The sequence below is a fragment of the Meriones unguiculatus genome, chromosome 1, assembly GCF_030254825.1.
Source record: "Meriones unguiculatus strain TT.TT164.6M chromosome 1, Bangor_MerUng_6.1, whole genome shotgun sequence".
Taxonomy (NCBI): Eukaryota; Metazoa; Chordata; class Mammalia; order Rodentia; family Muridae; genus Meriones; species Meriones unguiculatus.
This window is the reverse complement of record NC_083349.1, coordinates 10306389-10324184: the sequence shown is the minus strand read 5'-3', so window position 1 is coordinate 10324184 and position 17796 is coordinate 10306389. Positions and strand designations below refer to the sequence as shown.

The window sequence follows — 17796 nt, the reverse complement described above, 5'->3', positions numbered from 1 at the left end:
CAGAACACTTTTCCGGGAGCATAAGGGGCCTGCCTGGGTTCCATAGGCTTCTGCACTTGGTTGTGTGGGTTGAGCAGCCCTGATGGCAGGCTGTCCTATGTTTGTCACCCGTTCTCTATTGGGTGACTTCGGTGTGGCTTTCAGCTCCATATCCTGCAGTACTAGCCATGTTAGCTGAGGTGGAGGCAGGTACAGCTCTTTTTCAGTATCCTTCTAGATACTTCAGTGGGTGGCTACAGACAGTTGTATACCAGAGGGGCTCCTGGCTGGTTAATGTTAAGCCACAAAGGGGCCTGGAAAAGGGCTATCATCAGTAACCTTCTTGTCTATCAACGCTAGCCCAGGTGTTCCTCTGGAAACTGGCTCTGACCTCTACCCACCATGGCACACACAGTCTGCACCCCCACCCCCAAGTCCCATCTCTGTAATGTAATGAGTTGTCTGTGTGACTGTCCTGTTGGAGGTTTGAGCCCTTCTTTGTCCTCAGTCTGGGAAGGACAGTCCTGCCCTTTAAACCCTCATGGGATAAATACATTGCTGACCAAGAGCAAAGGTCCCCAAATTGGGCACTGGGATAGGGTGAGGAAGCTGGTGCCAGGCGCCTGCTACCTTATCTGGGTGGGCCAGGTGTTGCTAGCTGGCCCCACCCTTCTCCTGGGACTTTATGAGCCAGAACCCAGGCTCCCACCCACTTCTCACCCTAGAAGCCCTGCCTCTTTTGTCATGTGGTAGGGCCCTGGAGCTCCTCTCAGAAGCTGGAACCCTGCGTAACAGGCTGAGCACTCCATTTCCCATTGCATGATCAACCCTGAGCACAGCCTGAATACAGAGAACTGTCAGTTCCTGTGCACTGAGTGTACTGTAACTGAATGTGAGCGAGTGAGGTAGCCAGTCTCTGGATTGCTTGAGGCAGACTGTCTTCTCAGGGTCCTCACTGGGATGTCTGCTCCTTACTCGCTTCTGAGTAAGCCACTTGGCTTGGATGCCAGGTAGCACAAGAGCCCCCAGAATATTCTGTGCTCAACTTGCTGTGCATCCTTCCTTCTTTTTCATCTGTGTTCAGCCGAGGCGGGTATGGATTGTGAGAGAAGACGGAAAGTGTTCACAGTGGAGTAGGAAGCCCAGTGGATGTACAGTGCCCAGGAAATGAAAGCTATAGCTCTTGGGCTGAGACCCGACGGAACCAGGGAGTGTCTTGTGCTTCAGGGAGAATAACTGGCCGCTCCACTATGACAATAAGCGGCTGTGACGCATCAGCTGGCATTCCCTCCTTGGTAGTAGAGGAGATGCTGTCTCAGTATCCCATGGGGAACCATCAGGGAGGGCGAGAGTGCCCATTGCTCCTCACTCCTAGGAGGCCCACCCCTCCAGGTTTATTTCTAGCCCCTAGGAAAGTTTGGTTCATCAAACCTCTCCCATATCCCTGTGTGGAGAGATTTTTTCTGGTCAGGAGTCAGCCTCAGGCATTTTATATGGCTTAAAAGCCCATTAGCCAGCTTGGTCTGTAACTCCAGAGCCTTGGGGCAAAGTCCAGGCTCAGTCTTTTGCAGATGTTGACTCTTGGACTACTAACTCTTTCCTCAACCTAATGTCGCCTTCAGGGCAGATCCCACCTGTTAATTGTGACTTTAGAAAGGTCTCAGTGCAAAGTCGTGCTCGAACGTGCTCCTGTTGACGTGAAGAGTGAATAGCTTTTCTGGTTGTTTTCAGCACACGCCAAAGAAGATGAGTCAAGGACCTACCCTCCTCTCCTGTGGAATTATGGGTGAGTAGCTACACATTATGGGCATCTTCTTCTAGTCCTTCCAGCCAGGTGAGACTCCAGTGGAGTGATGGAGAGACTCTCTTCTGTGTTTTAACTATTTCAGTTCCCAGCAGGACTGGAGTAGACCAACAGTTTGCTGGGTGTGAAAGGGAGGGGCACTGGTGTGTGGTTTATGGTCATTTCCAACTCCAGCATTGAGTTCTAGCTGATTATTAAGTAATTCATGGTGACTTGTTTTCATTCAGAGAATATATCATAGAAGTAAAAATCCCTTAAATTGTGGTTTTCAGTGGTAGCTTTTGTTGATATTTGTGTGTGTGTGTGTTGCATTTTTCACATAACCAAGTCCATCAAGAACATATTATTATATAAACCTTGTCTGTTTTTACACTCAGTAATCGGTATAGTACGCAAACAACTCAAGTTTTGCATCTTAATGCTGTATAGTACTGCACTGGGTGGATGAATTAAAATGTGATTCTTACAGTCATGGGGTAAAGGGGCTACTGAATTTCCAGCTGCAATGCACAGGGGTTTTCTGAGTTTTTGTCTTCTGTGTTATTTCTTAGGGTAGTCCCAGAAAGGAACTGAAGAGATCTTAGTTTGGGGACCTTTTAAAGCTGTTGGTTTATATGGCAAATATCCCGTCCAGTAGGTGCTTGGTCTGGTTTTTTTCTGTGCACACGTGATGCTGTTTCCTGTAATGGGAAGAAAGAATGGTTGCATTGGTTACAGGCATTCTTTTGATGCTCTGTAGATGGATGCTATGGAGTCTAGGTTGACTCAGAAACCAGACCTCAGTGATAGTAGGTCACAGACTCAGTGCCCTACAGGGCCATATGAGGTTGTCCTTGCCCTCCTTTCTCTGTGTCCAGTGGTTTCGGTTTCTAATTTCAGCCCTTTCCATAGATGAGACGGTGAGTGCACAAGGGCCTGGGTCCGTCATGGTGAGCACTGCCACAAACATTGTTTACAGCTTCAGAGCCAGGCAGGTGCTTGTCCACACTTGGGGAAACTGAGGCCCAGTGACTCTCTGAAACATCTTTTAGGAAATAGAATTATAACAGGTGGCAGAGAAGGACAGTTTTTCCTTCCTTCCTTCCTTCCTTCCTTCCTTCCTTCCTTCCTTCCTTCCTTCCTTCCTTCCTTTTTGGTACATGCTATAGTACAGGGAAAGCTAAAAGTATTTTTTGATGCTGCTACCCACAGGACATGAAAACAGAGGAGTCACCTGGCTGACACATTTCTATGGCCTGTCCTCTTATGACCTTATATTTCTTTGGTGGTTAATGGCTTTTCTCCTCCACCATTACCACCAGCATTGTCCCACGGTTAGAAGCCTGCTGTGCTTTTGCACCCTGGAACAGGTTCACAATTTAGCTGCTATGCTTTGTCATAGGGGGTGGGTGTCATGAATGTCCATCCTTCACCCCCGAACATAGCTCCAACAGAGCCAGACCAGAAACCTGTGGCATGGGGATGGTAGGCCTCCATTTTAAGACTCTTGTGTTAGGCTTCCCTGACGTTCCTCTGTGAATCTGTATAATAAAGCTAACTCTAATGGGTCTGGTGTGTGACAAGCCTTGTGAGAGCTGAAACTTTTAACTTTTTTGAGCCTCAGTTTCCTCATATGCAGCAAAGTAGTTGTGGGCTTGTAAGGACTGTAATATAATGTTGTGACAAGATTGTCACAGGAGAGCACACCACAGAAATAGTTGCAAAGAGGACTGAGACCTTAGTCAAAGATAATTGTTCCTCTAAAGAGGCCTTGTGTCTCAAAGGAGGGACCACATCAGTTTCCTTTGGGGGTGGGTATAAGTGACAGAGCTGTCCATGGGGCCAGAGTAGAGGCCTGAGGAAGAAGGCAAGTGAAGAGCAGCTCAGGTTATCCAGGGCCATCTGGCTGCCTGAACTTCTGGGGCTCAGCAGCCTGCTTTCTATCCAAGGTGGCACAGGGCTTGGAGGAAGTGCCAAACTGTGTTTCCAGGTTGACTCTTCAGGGCACCCTGTCCCACTGGCTCTGGCTTCTGCAGGACAGTGCTAAAGCCCTGCCACTGAACTATAGGAGAGGCAGGGGTAGCTGCTTAGGGGCTGTAATGGCAGCATGCCTGCACACTCCAGCTCCATGCCCCTATCTGCCCGCTGCTCAGCTTTCCTTGATTCAGGAGAACCATGTCCCAAGTGACAGGATGTCTTACCAGGGCTTTCATTCACCACACAGAGTTTCAGGGATTTGTTCTCAGAGATTTTCATCGAGCATTTAGCATGTAGTAGGCACTTAGTGTAGGGCGGAATGAAAGGGACCCTGTTTTACCCGCACAGTACATTATGTCCAGTGGAGGAGGAAGAGCCATAGACAGCAAATTCCATGTGCCAAGGCTGGGGTGGGCCAGAAGAGCCACCGAGCAGTAGACTCCGTTTTCCCATTCCCTGATGTCTTCCTCTGGCAAAGTATAGCTGCTGTGGGTGGGAGAGGCTCCCACCCTCTGTCCCATTCTAACAGCTGCTGCCCCAGGGGTCTCAGCAGTCAGAGGCCTCCCTCCTTGCCTGTTGGAGCAGGGAGCTCCCATTGGCCCTCCAGCCCAGTGACTCCATACATGGAGAAGTTTGTGGTGTCGTCTTGTGCGGTCACTACAACCCACTGGGAGTTGCACCCTAGGCAGAGAGATTTCATCTTGGGTGTGCCGACTTTTCAGTAGCAGGGAAGAAAACACCCCGAGGGGCTAGCCAGACTTTTCAAGAGGGTTTTTGGCCCTTGCAGGGCTGGACAATGCTGAGCAAAGATAAAATGTCAATGATCGTAATCACCACCCCAGCCCTGGCTCCTGAAGACAAAGGCTGTGACTCAGGGTCCTCCCTGCCAACTCCATGCTCAGGGTCCTAGCTGGCAGCCCGTGTTAGGGGTTTCCTAGGTGCTCTGAAGAAAGGCCTGGCAAGCGCACCAGCGCTCAGAGAGCAGCACTGAGTTGCTGCTTCTTCACAGAATGCCGTCCTTCCAGGTGGCTGAGTTACGTGGGGGCCCACTTACAGTGCAGCAGAGGAGAATCAAGCGCCCTGAACAATGTATGGTTGTTTCACTTCTTAAAGTGCCTCATTCTTGTGATTGTGGACTGGATACCAGACCACTTTACATTTGGGCCCCACCCTGGTTTGAGAATATGATGCAAAGAATTTTTATACTTTTCTAAAGTGGGGGAGAGAACAAATCTGGGTTTGGTGTGGATGGAGACACAGGACAAAATAAGAGTCCCATCCTGTCTACCTGGCTTTGTATCCCATTCCTTCTTAGGGTGCCAGGCCAGCTCCTTGTAGCAGTCAGCTGGGTTCTTTTCGCACCTCCAGATCTTTCCCGCCCACCTCTGTGCTGAGGCCGAATTTCCCGTGCAGGCGGCTCTCTCAGGCAGAGGCGTTTACTCATGACATGAGTTGAGTGGCAGCTCCCAGCCTGCCATCTGGGCTGGGAGTAGTGCCGTTCCTTACACCTATTTTTGGTGTGTTCAGGAAGTGTGGGAGGGGTGTCCTCCTGGGTTCAGTGAATCCGGGGCTGCAGGTGAAATTCAGCCTGAGCCTGGGACCCTCTCCGAGATGCTTCTTCCCGCTTGCTTGGGGTCACGTGTGCCAGCTTCTTTTCTTTCTTTTTCTTTTTGATAAAACGGGGCAAGTGGGGTAAGCACAGCCCCATTCATTACCTTTGGCTAATTACAGCCATTCAATGAGCCTATTTCATCATGACGGTAGACAACACACATCTTTCTCACCACGCAGGCCAGGAGACTAGAAATCACATAAAATGTGAGAAAGTGAAGGCAGCACTAGTTATTCCCAAAAGGCCACTAGGAAAAAAAATCTTGTAAATACAAGTCAGTGGATAGAGAACAAAACAATTCATATGCTTTAAAAACAAAACACACACACAAAAAAGGATGAAAACCCATAATTACTTCAGGAGTTATGGTAATAAATTATTTATTAATGTAAATTATTTCACAGGCAAGGAACATAGAGGAAACTTGAGCAGAAGGATCATACATTATGTATAAAAAGGAATTGTAAAAACATTATAGCGGCCTGACTTGTGCAGCTCTGGTTCAGGTTTGTCAGCATTTTAATTATAAGCCCTCACTTTCAGTGTTTAATTACTCGGCTGTTAACGTCTACTCTGTACATAAAAGCGTTGTTCCCGGGGGCACTCTCTGAATGGAGTTCCTCGGGAAACTAGTTGGTTGTGTTGAGCTGCATAGGGCTAAGAGATTTCATGTTGAGATTCAGCAGGCTTTGGTCTCTCAGCCTCAGTTGATCACTGAACGTGGCCCATGATTATACCAGTGTGGGGAAGCTGGCATTTGAGGCTGAACAGTTTCCATTGCAGTCAAATGTCCAAAACAAAACAAAACAAAACAAAAAACGCCAAAAGCAATACCCAAACTCCTCAGTCCAGGTTTTTGTACCGTTTTCATTGTGGTCCTTGAGCCAGGGCCTCCTAGAAGAAATTGCTTACGGACTAATATGGGCTAGCATATGATTTGTTTCCAGTGAAGAAAGTACATCCGCATACAAGTATGTGTGTCTGCTTAAAAAAAAAATAACTCTTTACATTTTAAATTTATCTTTGTTGTGGTTACATATGTATGTGATTTTTAAATCCATACAAAATGCTTTCAGTTCTCCCATGTACCTTTTATTGGTTCCAGATAGTGTGTGGGGAATAAAGTGCAGAATGGAAGTAGACAGGATGGAGTTGGCTCGTGAGAGCTGTTTGTAGTGCTGAGTGAACCTCCTGGGGCTGCCTTCTAACAAAGGTGAGGGAGGGGGTCACAGTGGTGCCATAGGCCAGGGAATGGCTACTGCACTATCTGTGAGTGCTGGCCTCTCAGTGGAGAAGGATGGGTAGTGGGCAAGGCAGGAACAGCCTTTCCCAGTCGAAAGAGTATGGCTGTGGAACTGCAGAGCATGCTTAGGCCTGGGCTCTGCTGTTTGCCAACTGGGCGTGTCTCGAAGACACATGGCGGTCTTCTGAAGCCCAATTGCACCAGTGGGTAGGGATCATTGTGATGGCCCAGGAGATAAACAGTTAGGGTACATGCTCATGTTCCTTGTCAGCCTCAACAAGGACCCCTTTGTGTAGGTAATGCATCCATTGACAGTTTCCTCTAGAGCTGTCCGCGCTGCCAGTCCCTCAGCTAATACAAAGGCACCTAGCCTTGTTGTGTGCATGGTTTAGAGAACTGGCCATCTCACATGCTCTGTATATACTCCAAACGGGGGGGGGAGAGGGGGGAATCAAACTGGCCTTTTTATCCCTTTAGAATTTTACTGTTATGAAGAATCCTTGTTTCCCCCACATTTCTAAGTGCTCCTGGGAGCTTGGGGGTGGAGTTGGAGGCTCCTGTCAGAGCTGAAAGGGTTGTCAGGACCCCAGACCACCTTGTTCAGGTAAAGAAACAGATGCCTGTGAGGCTTGTGCCTCTGCAGTTTTTATATCTTAGCGGTCCCACCTGGACCCCCTCTTTTTTTTTCTTTTTCTCAAGACTATAGGCGTGCAAAAACAGTGACAACTACCATTTTAGTCCCTGCCCTGGTAGCCTTTTTGGACTCTGATCTTTGTCCTTTCTTTCGGAGCCCCACAGATCAGCCTTCCTGTGTCCCCAGATGAGACCTAGTGGGACCCTCAAGCATCCTAACCTTTTGTCTGTGTGAGGCCCTTGTGAAATGAACTTGGTATCTTGTGTCATTGTCCCTAAGGCATGGCAGGGCCAGAAGCTAACGCAGAGAAGCCCAAGAGCCTGTCTTCTTGACTCAGCTGCTAGGAAGTTTCCATTCTGGTGACAGGCTCTAAACTTCATTAAAAGCAGATGAGAGAGCCAGACTGTCATCCCATCATCTGAGAGGCTGAGTTTGAACTTCAGCAAGTTCAAATCCAGACAGGGTTAAGTTTCAAGTCAGCTTGAGGTATGCAGAGTGAAACTCTGTCTTAAAAAACAAAAATAAAAACTAAACTAAACCAACTAACCAGATAAAACCTTGGGCGAAAGCTCAGGTTATGGCTTTGCTTGTCCTTCGATGTTCCTGTCAACAGATTAGTTCAGCAAAGCTGCCTTCAGAAAGTCACCCAGTTCTCTGGAGTTTCACATTCAAAGGGCTGGTGAGCGTCCGCCTCACTCAGACAGACAGACAGTCCTTGCAGCCCTGAGGCCAAGTTAGCACAGCACAACCTAGGGGAGAGGCAGGGAAATGTGACCACTCCTCACTGTCAGCACAAGTAGACAGGCATGAAATCCAGGAATGAGTCAGGCACAGGTCTGGCTGGAGGCTTGCGCCCTGAGCTTTTGAAGGCTGCAAAAATTGGTCTCCTGGGTCTGTATGTAACTTATGCTTTTCTAGAGATCGCACTGTGTTATGGCTGTGTCACTTTAAGAGAGTATCAAAAACACAGCACTGAGGTTTCCAGGGCTGTAAAACTCCTCTATCTTTTGAACATAGGAAGTCTTATAGTCCCCCAAGAATCTGGGCCCTGGGGAATTTCCCAGTTTAAGTGCAGAAATGGAAACAAGAACATTTGAGGTCAAATGCTATTTGTGTTCCTTCAAGTGCTTTTCTTTCTTAAAGCTCAAGATCTGTGTACCTACCAGCCTCTGCTCTCTGTGGGCAGGGCAGCAGGATGGGGTCCTGTAAGTGTGACTTTGGGGTTTGTGTCTTTGTCTCTCAAACTTCAGACTCAGTCCCTGAGCCTCAGCTTTGGCAAGGATTTTAGTCATGTGGTTCACCTGTGGGAGAGCTGGGCATTTATATCTGTGTGGTTCATCCTCTCATCCATAGGCAAAGTGATAGCTGTGCCTCCACACACACTCATGTGCACCCACACACATGCGTGCAGTCACACACAGTCCAACCGCTGTGTGAATTTCACACTTGTGAACATGGGTGCCCTGGGAACATTAAGGAGCTTTTTAAGATCCTTCTGAAAGTTGATACAATAGGGATGCCATAATGCAGGCTGTGTGCCATTTGGGATGGAAGCCCTGGGAGTTGCCACCTGGCCTGTGAAATGTGGATTTCTAAGGACTTAAAAAAACAAAGAGATTCTTTTCTGTAAGCTTGCCATCCTCTAATTACCCAAAGCTTCAATCTTATGAATCAAATTTGTGGCAACCAAAATTCTACCAAAATTCTACTCCCCTTTTCCCTTTAAGATCCAGCAGGCAATCCTAGAGCCATACCTTGGAAAATCCCTAGTCCAGAAAATACCAATTCCCTTTTCAGCCTGAGTCTACCCACAGACGTTGGCACCCAGGTACAGAAGAACAGATCTTAAACACAAACATGTTTTCGGTGCTGTCCTTTCAGAATTACACTGTGGCTACTACGTCTGAGAGACTGCTCTGTGCACTTTGCTGGGCCTGCACCTTCTCTCAGCAGCTGACATAGATTAAGAAATGCGCAGAACTGAGATTCAAGGGTCATGTCCTTTCTAACCATATCAAGTGACCATTGCTCATTGGCCCCTCCACATCCATGGCCTTTGTCACTTTGGAAAGAGTTCCAGTTGTTTATGCAGAAGTGATATTGAATGGCAGGGTGGGGGCACGCTCTAGCTTCTTCTCAGAGCCCTTTGTGCTCTGTTAAATTGGGGCTTCACACATAGGGCAGTTTGCCATTAAAAATTAGCTTCTATTCCTGTTCTTTTGTCTGGTGGCCTGACCCAACAAATCGCCTTCTGGACCCTCAGTGAAGGGTGGAAACTCAAGAGCTAAACATAGCATTGATTGTTTTTAGTTTTTCGTATTATACTTTTCAAAGAGATAAAGCTAGAAACCATTAGAGTCTGTGCTGCAGACAAGTGGCCACATGGATGCTATTGATACACTAGCAGTGCCTTTTCTCCAAGTAGCTTTCATTTACCTCTAACTAGTTGCCTATCTGTTTCATATATAGCCAATCCAAGGCCTAGAGTAGAGTGGAGGTTCGTGACATAGCCCAGATTGAGTCTGCTTGTGTTGAAGATCGTGACAGGGAGTAAGAAGTGAACACACACAGTCTCTTCCATAGTTTTTGTCCTCATTTTGTCACCTGCTTCTCCTTCACATCCTCTTACCCCCTGCCAGATCTGCTATGTACCAAACCCTGGGAAGGACCCTGGAGAGCCATCCTGGGTTGTACTTCAGAGCTGGTAGTCAGAAAGAATGAAGAGCAAGTAAAATATCTCTGTAGATAGGATCAACCCCTTCTAAACTGATGCCTTTTCCCCAGTTTGACCAGGGCACATTCTGTCCTGTGTCTCAGGCTTCCGAGCACCAGCTGTGGTACCGTCTTGGTCCCTCCCTCACTGTTCTGTGGATAGGCCTGCTGGTTCCTTCCTCAGCCTGCCACACCCCTAAGTCCTGTGGCGTTTTCAGTGTCTTGGCCTCAAATGGAAGTTGGTTCTAGCAACTTCCTGAAAATCCACAGGAGAGAACCCAGAGGAAGATGAGGTTTGGGCATTGGTCCTAGAGTGGCTCCTTCCCAGAACTAAGGCAGAACACAGCACCATAGGCTCCAGCAGCCACCGCTCTCACATGCTCATTAATCCAGTTTCCTCCCAAGAAATGTATAGACAAGGAAAACAAACTAAGCAAGCACAAATTAACCAGCCACCTGACAGTCAGTCATTAGCATTTTGGTTTATTTCTTTTTATTACATGTATAGCACACCATGTATTTTACTAAATAGGAATCCTAGGCTTTGTACACTGCTTCTTTATCACTGTATCACTGGCAGTTTCCCACGCCATTAACTAGTCCTTGAAGCTACACTGTTGCATGCTGTGTGTTGTTCCCCTCTAATCTGTTTAACCAGCCACCTGCTGTAGGACATTTTAATTATACTTACCAATTTGCTGTCATTCGTATCATTTTGATTTGATTTTTTTTTTTTAGGATCACTTTTTTCTTAGGATCACTTTCTCCTTCCATAGAAGATAGTCATGACTCAGTCTGTGTTAATTTGTATTTCTCCTCATTCTACAATCCAGGTTGACCTTGGTCCTCCTGTTTCAACTTCTTGAGATTAAGCTGGACTTATACCACCATGCCCAGTTTAGTTTATATTTCTTTTATTTTGAATTTATTATTTTGGTTCACTAAACTAATATCAAGTTGAAACTTTTTTTTTTTTTTTTTGGAGCTGGGTGCTGTGGCACACGCCTTGAATCCCAAGGAAGGCAGAGGCAAGTGGACTTCTGAGTTTGAGGCCAGCCTGGTCTACAGAGCAGATTCCAGGACAGCAAGGGAGCAAGGGCTACATGGAGAAACCCTGTTTCAAAAAAAAAAAAAAAAAAGAAAGAAAGAAAGAAAGAAAAGCCAGACACTGTAATCCTAGTGGTCCCTAGCAAGGGATTGGAGACAGTGACAATGACAGGAGAATCTCTGGAAGATTCATTGACCAGCTAGCCTAACATGCTCATTAGTGAACAAGAGAGATGCTATCTCAAACAAGATGGGAAGACTAATATCTGAGGTTGTCCTCCTCTAGTTTACACATACACATACATGAACACCCACCCCCACTCACCACAGATACTGTTCTCCTCCCTACACACACACACACACACCACAGACACATGCATACACGCACGCACGCACGCACGCACACACGCACACACACACTTGTGGGAGGGGAAAACATTCAAAAAGAATAGACTACTGGAAGGAAATGTTTTCCACAAGTACTGAAGACATGCTTGAACAATGTAAGCAGCTTGCAAAGAGCTATTTTTGTGGGGAAGGGTAAATTTTATATTTGGAAATAATTTATGAAGTTCACAGAGGAATAGGCATCAGAGCTTCCTCTGTCAGGAAGATTCTGAGTTGAGTTTCACCCAGAGTCCTGCTTTGTTTCCAGCTGCTTGGTAAACTCCAGGAAATCTCTTTCCTGCCTCTCCAGCTCCTGAGGCTCTCAAGGTTTAGACCCTCGGGTAGTTTCTCCCTATGTCCTCTGCCTAGATTTGCAGCCCCTCAGGTCATCCGTCTCATGACTCAGCAGAGTGTCTGGAAGAAACTTTATATCCAGCCTTGGTTTGGCTTCCTTTGGTTCCTGGGAACCATCCTGGTGGACTAGGTCCTGTTTGGGTGACATTCAGTCCAGGGTGGTATCTCAGTGGCCTTTGAGAAGTGACCGTTGTAAGCTAGGTGTGGTCGAGGTGGTTCATATTTAATTCCGTCACTTGAGAAAGTGAGGCAGGAGTTTTGCCACAGACTCAAGGCTCCTGGGCTATGGAGTAACACCCTGTCTGGAAGAAACAACAGAGTGGCGCTGTAGAGCTGGGTTCACAGGTCTTGCTACCCAGAGTGTGTTATCCCCTAGGGAGAGTACGTCGCCTAGAGATCGTCTTTTGAACCATTGTACATCTTCCCTGTACCATAAACGTGTTGAAGCAGGGCCAGTGTCATGCTGGCCTGGGTTTTCACTGTGTCTATGGCTGTTTTGCCCTGGGCAGGGTGCTGTATGGATGTTAAAGTCTAAGAAGGATGCTCAGTGAGTGTTCTGAGTTGCTGTAGATGTCACTGGGGGCACTTAAATAACCTACTGTGAGCCATTTCCAGCTTTATTTTAGGTCCACTGACTGCCTGGCTCAAGCTGTCACACTTCCCAACTTAACATTCATCCAGATTGGCAGAGACAGGGCTAACTCAACAGCACACTTCTGAACTTTGCTTTTGTATTGTAAATCTGAGAACTTGAACAACAGCTTTCATCTCCTGACATTCCCAGCATGGTGTCTGATTCTATAGTGGAAAAACAATAATTTGTTCTTAAGTTTTTACTGAAATAAAAGTTTAAGTTCAGCTCCTGCATTCCACAGTTGGGCTAGCCCACGGATTCATGCGTTCAAACAGTTGAGTGAGCTTAAGTCACACCCTGCAATCTAAGTGCTGTGCTTACCCATTGCAGCTGCTTTAAATGTCCTTAGTTTCAGCAAAAAAATCAAATGAATATGATTAAAGTGCTGTGATTGGCAGTTGTTGTAGATGCTGATATTGTAGAACATTTTGGCAGAAGGCAAATAAGTCAATAAAAATGTATAAGCAAATGTTTTGGTGCTGAAATTGAGACAAGCTAACCTAGCAGTATCCCAGCCCCATTTTGACCTTGACCGTCTGAGGTAGCTAAGACTCAGTATTGATCATGCACTTCTGCCATATGCTAACTAACACTGCTCCCTTGACTGCCACCAGCCAAGGCAGAACTCAGGACAAGCCGCCATCGTGGGAGGCAGCATGGGATGTCGGGAGGAAAGCTGGATCAAGAACAGGACCAGGTCTGGGTTTGGGATGCTGGGAAGAAAGCTGGGTCAGGAATGTCAGGCATGGGTCCGGATCCCATGCCTTGTTCTGCTTCCCACTCAGCATGTTGGGCCTCACCCGTCTCCAGGCTTCACTTTTCATCCATAAAGTAAGGTTGAACTGGCTCATTTATGAGGACCTTTCTGGTGCCAAAGTTCTATATAGCATCCAGGCTGTTCGCAAAGGAACAGATCACTGTTCTGAAGGCCTCTCAGATCCTATTTTCTCTTTGTATTTATGCACCAGAAAATGACAGATGGCGAGACCTGGATAGAAAATGCCCTCTTCAGATTGACCAGCCGAGCGCCAGCATCTGGGAATGTCTGCCTGAAAAGTGTCAGGATGGCTCCCTGTGGCACCAGGAGACGGTGACTGCCTGTGCAGTGACCAGCCTAATCAAAGACCTCAGCATAAGCGACCAGAACGGGAACCCCTCAGCTCCTCCCAGCAAGCGCCAATGCCGGTCACTATCCTTCTCTGATGAGATGTCCAGTTGCCGGACGTCATGGCGGCCCTTGGGGTCCAAAGTCTGGACTCCTGTGGAGAAGAGAAGATGCTACAGCGGGGGCAGCGTCCAGCGCTACTCCAATGGTGTCAGCCCCATGCAGCGGAGCTCTAGCTTCAGCCTCCCTGCCCGGGCCAATGGGCTCTCCTCACCTTGCCACCAGTCAAGCCTGCACCACCAATTTGGGGGACAGCCCTGCCAAGGAGCACCAGGCTCAGCCCCCTGTGGACAGGCGGGAGATGCCTGGAGCCCAGACCCACACCCTGTGGGAGGGGGCCGACTAGACCTGCAGCGGTCCCTCTCTTGCTCACACGAGCAGTTTTCCTTCCCAGAATACTGTCCCCCCTCAGCCAACAGCACACCTGCCTCAACGCCAGAGCTGGCAAGACGCTCCAGTGGGCTTGCTCGCAGCCGCTCCCAGCCGTGTGTCCTTAATGACAAGAAGATCGGTGTGAAACGGCGGCGTCCGGACGAAGTGCAGGAGCAAAGACCTTCTCTAGACCTTGCCAAGATGGCACAGGTAAGTGCCTCAGTGTCCTAGAAGAGGCTTTCAGGAGCACCTCACTGTTCTCTGGGATTCTGGTCCTGGTCCAGTCAGTTAAGTACACAGTGACACTTTCAGAAATGTTCAAAGGTCAGTTTCCTTAAACATACTCTCCAAAAAAATGACTTCAAGGTGTTTGTTTTTTTGTAGGTTTTAAGTACTTGGTTCTCTCCATTTAAATTGAGGTGTGCTCTTTCCCTGTTAAGCTCATTGCTAGTGGAACAGGAGCAGACAGATGGTGAGAGGCAGGCATTGGCTAGGAGTCCAGTGTGACCAAACACTAATTAATCTTCTTCTAGCCCTTTGCTGGTACCTCCTCTTCTGGAACCCACACACCAGTGTTCAGTATCACTTGGATTATGCTGATCCCTAGATCAGGGCCATGAGTAATGACTTTAGAGAAGGTGGGAAGTGATTATTCTCTTTGATTAAACTGTCAAACATTGAGACTACCAAGAAATCGGTAGTCCGCAACTGTCATTAGCACTGGTTGTAGGAGGGGCCATTCCCATGTGTTCCTGTTCCTCTGCCTTTGTCCCTCTTGGAGGCCAGCCTCGTGCTAACACTTGCCTTGGGTATTGGTCTGAATAAGATGAGTTTGGAGTCAGACACCATCATCAGGATAGTGTTAGAGCCTGAGGGCTGGCTGTATTTGGTTCTTGCTATGGAAGTCATAGGATGGCCCTTGTGATTATTAAACTCTAGGATGGGTGGTTGTGCTGGGTAAAACATGGCACTACTGGCTCCATGACCATCTGGGAGAGCCTCTTACTCAGTGCTCTGATGTATCAGTTTTTGGTGTTCTGTATAAAAATATTGATTATTAGCTGGGCATGGTGGCTCACATCTTTCATCCCAACCCTAGGGAGGCAGAGGCAGGTGGATCTCTGTGAGTTTGAGGCCAGTCTGATCTACAAGAGCTAGTTCTAGTACATCCAGGGATGCACAAAGAAACCTTGTCTTGAAAAACCAAAACCAAATATATATACAATTATTTGGTTTGAGGAAATGAAGATCTGCTTGCTAGTAAGAGAGTGTCTCAGCAGACTTGGCCAAGCTCTTCAGATATGGGCAGAGCCAGGGCAGGCAGGCTCATGGTGTCTGTTCTGCATCAGGCAGGTGTAACCAACAAGCAATCTTTGGTTCCCCATACTGTCGTGCTCCGCCCTCCCCTTCCCCAGGGGAGCCTTCATCCTACAGCAGACTTTCCATGGACCTGCCTTCTGTTTCTTTAATTCTCCAAGCCTATCAGGCCCACTGAAGACAAGGTGCAGGTGCCTGTATCTGAGGTGGCCACAGAGTCCATAATTTTGAGCCACCTTTACATATGAGCCCACCGTATATCCAAAACAACTGGGGACAAGTTGGTGATGTGCTTGTGCCACCCCTGTGCTCATTGGTCAACATGGGAAGAGCTCCTGCCTCCTTCCATGTCCGGCTTTCATGACTTCTGTCTTGGCTCCAAGAGAGGCCTTTCCTCCTTTCTGTGTGGTAGACCTTTCTGACTTGCTCACTGGATAGTAACTGAACATGTGTTGGCTACCAAGAGGAATTTTCCATCTTCAGATAGACTGAAACAGGTTGAAGGGGGATAGCATTGGGTGACCCCTGAAGGAGACACTGAGCCCCGAGTTCTGGGTACAATGCGCAGCCTCAGTTGCCTTTTTAATGTCGAGCATGTTTTCTTAGTGAGTAAGCTGGAAAGGTAATAAAACCAGCTTACATGTGTTATTAGATTTCACTAGCCACAAGCTGGAATAACACCGCTGCATCACTGAAGACATTTTCTGGCCTCACAGGCGTAGAACTATTTAAAAATATATTGCTCAGTGGGGTTGTGCCTAAATGTATAGATTGCCTCATTAGTTCCAGGCAGGCCTCCAAGATCCAGAAAGGTGCACTGAAGTCTGAGAAGGCCACCCTGGTTCAGCCTGTCTGCTGTGGCTGGCTGCTTGGCTGTGAGTAGTAGGTGGGACAAGGCACAGGGAAAGGAGAGGGTACCCTGGGAACGTGTACCGTATCGTCAGAAGTCAGGTTCTGGGGATGGAGTTTGTGAATCCTGGTCCATGTCCCTACCTCAGGCCATCCCTCTCTCCATAGGGCTGTGTGGTTCTGCCTGCTTTGGCTTCCCATGTGGTAATTTATGGTCTCAGGAGGTGGGTGGGCCTTACTTATCCAGTCCTGATAACCAGGTCTGAGACAATCCTTATGTGATTGTAGAGTTCTGGTTTAGGGACCTGGAAAGATGGCTCAGTGATTAAGTGCATTTGCTGTTCTTGCAGAGGACATGGGTTGGCTTCCAGCACCCACATGGTGGCTCAGTACTGCCATAACTAGTTCTGAGAGATCTGATATCATCTTCTGGCCTCGAGGGCCCCCAGGCATGCTTGTAATGCACATATATACATCCAGGCAAAACACGCAGATGCATTTTCTAAAAGTCCTGGACTCAGCCAGGACATTGTTGGGCCCTGGGCCGGGTTCCCATCAGGTAGGCATGTCACTGGTGTCCCACACAGTGCCAGAGGATGGTTGTGGCTAGTGCCCTCTGGGTGCTGCGACTTCACTGGAGGTTTGCAGCTGCTGAGAGGAGTGCAAGGTCTGCCTGTCTGTGAGGGAGACCCCGTAGGTGGGTTTCCAAACCTCCGGGATAGGCTTGGCCCCAGGGTTGGTGCAGCCTTTTCTTCCTTGAGCTGCCTCCCAAACTGTTTCATAGGTCTTTGGTCTTGGTTCATATGTTCGCTCTAACGTGTTCCTGTGGAGGAACCTCTTTGCACGCGGCTTTCTAAGACCAGGTGTATGAACACTTTAGATAAAGGCACAAAGTGCCTTTTTGGTTAGACCTTTGGGGCAGCTGGGTGTTCTAATAAACCAATTCCCTCGAGGGGCCAACTGGGGCCCAGGGCAGACCCTGAGGGTGTGTGAACTCTTTGGGCTTCCCTTTGGCTTTTACGCAGCTGGTGGGAGCCAGAACTGTCTAACTTGCAATAGAAAAGCAGGCCCATCAGGAGCTAGACAGCAGGAGAGTGCAAAGAGCTCTGAGATCCCAACTCTGTAGCCCCAGTCCTCGTTGCCCCTGGGTTTAGCAGGAGCACATGCCATGGGCACAAGGTCTCTTGTAATAGTCCATGTTATGTCAAGGCTCATCTGTTACAACCTCACGAGGGTAAAGAGGCTCTGCTGGTTCCCAGGCCTGCCAGACCTTTCTGGATGGACTAGTCGCTCCTGCGCCTTTATCTAGAGGCGCTAAAAAACCAGAAGTCCTAGAGAAAAGCGTTTATGATGCTGGATCCTTACGCAGTTTCCTTAACATTGTTATGTAGCAAGTCCACAACCAACATAGGACTGTGGGGGGAATTGGGGAGACAACCAGTTATTTAATTTGTGCTAACGTTTGAATGTTCAAGTGCGTGTGTGTGTGTTCTCTATAATCTGGAGGATGCTTTTGATAGCTGTGGGTTTTTTTTTTTAAATGAGTGAGTTTATTAGTATATAGCAAAGCAAGATAAAAGCATAAATAGCCAGTAGCAGACAGATAGACAGAGCAACAGATAGACAGAAAACACCCAGTCAGGGAGGCAGCTAGCAGGAGTTTCTGCTCATCTCTCTTGATAAGCACCTGACTTCCCATTCCCACCGCAGGCACCTTTATGTCGTGGGATA

The 17796-nt window shown here is 47.9% G+C and overlaps 1 protein-coding gene across 7 annotated transcripts in view; it reads left to right on the top strand.

The window, feature by feature from the left end:
• Fam53b (family with sequence similarity 53 member B) overlaps positions 1-17796 on the top strand; it is a 103876-nt gene that overhangs the window by 43937 nt on the left and 42143 nt on the right. For all 7 annotated transcript variants that reach the window (XM_021636548.2, XM_060381255.1, XM_021636549.2 and 4 more), the window contains 2 exons: positions 1711-1765; positions 13331-14109. In XM_021636548.2, coding sequence (XP_021492223.1) covers positions 1711-1765; positions 13331-14109 — 834 coding nt within the window. The remainder of the gene's footprint in view (positions 1-1710; positions 1766-13330; positions 14110-17796) is intronic.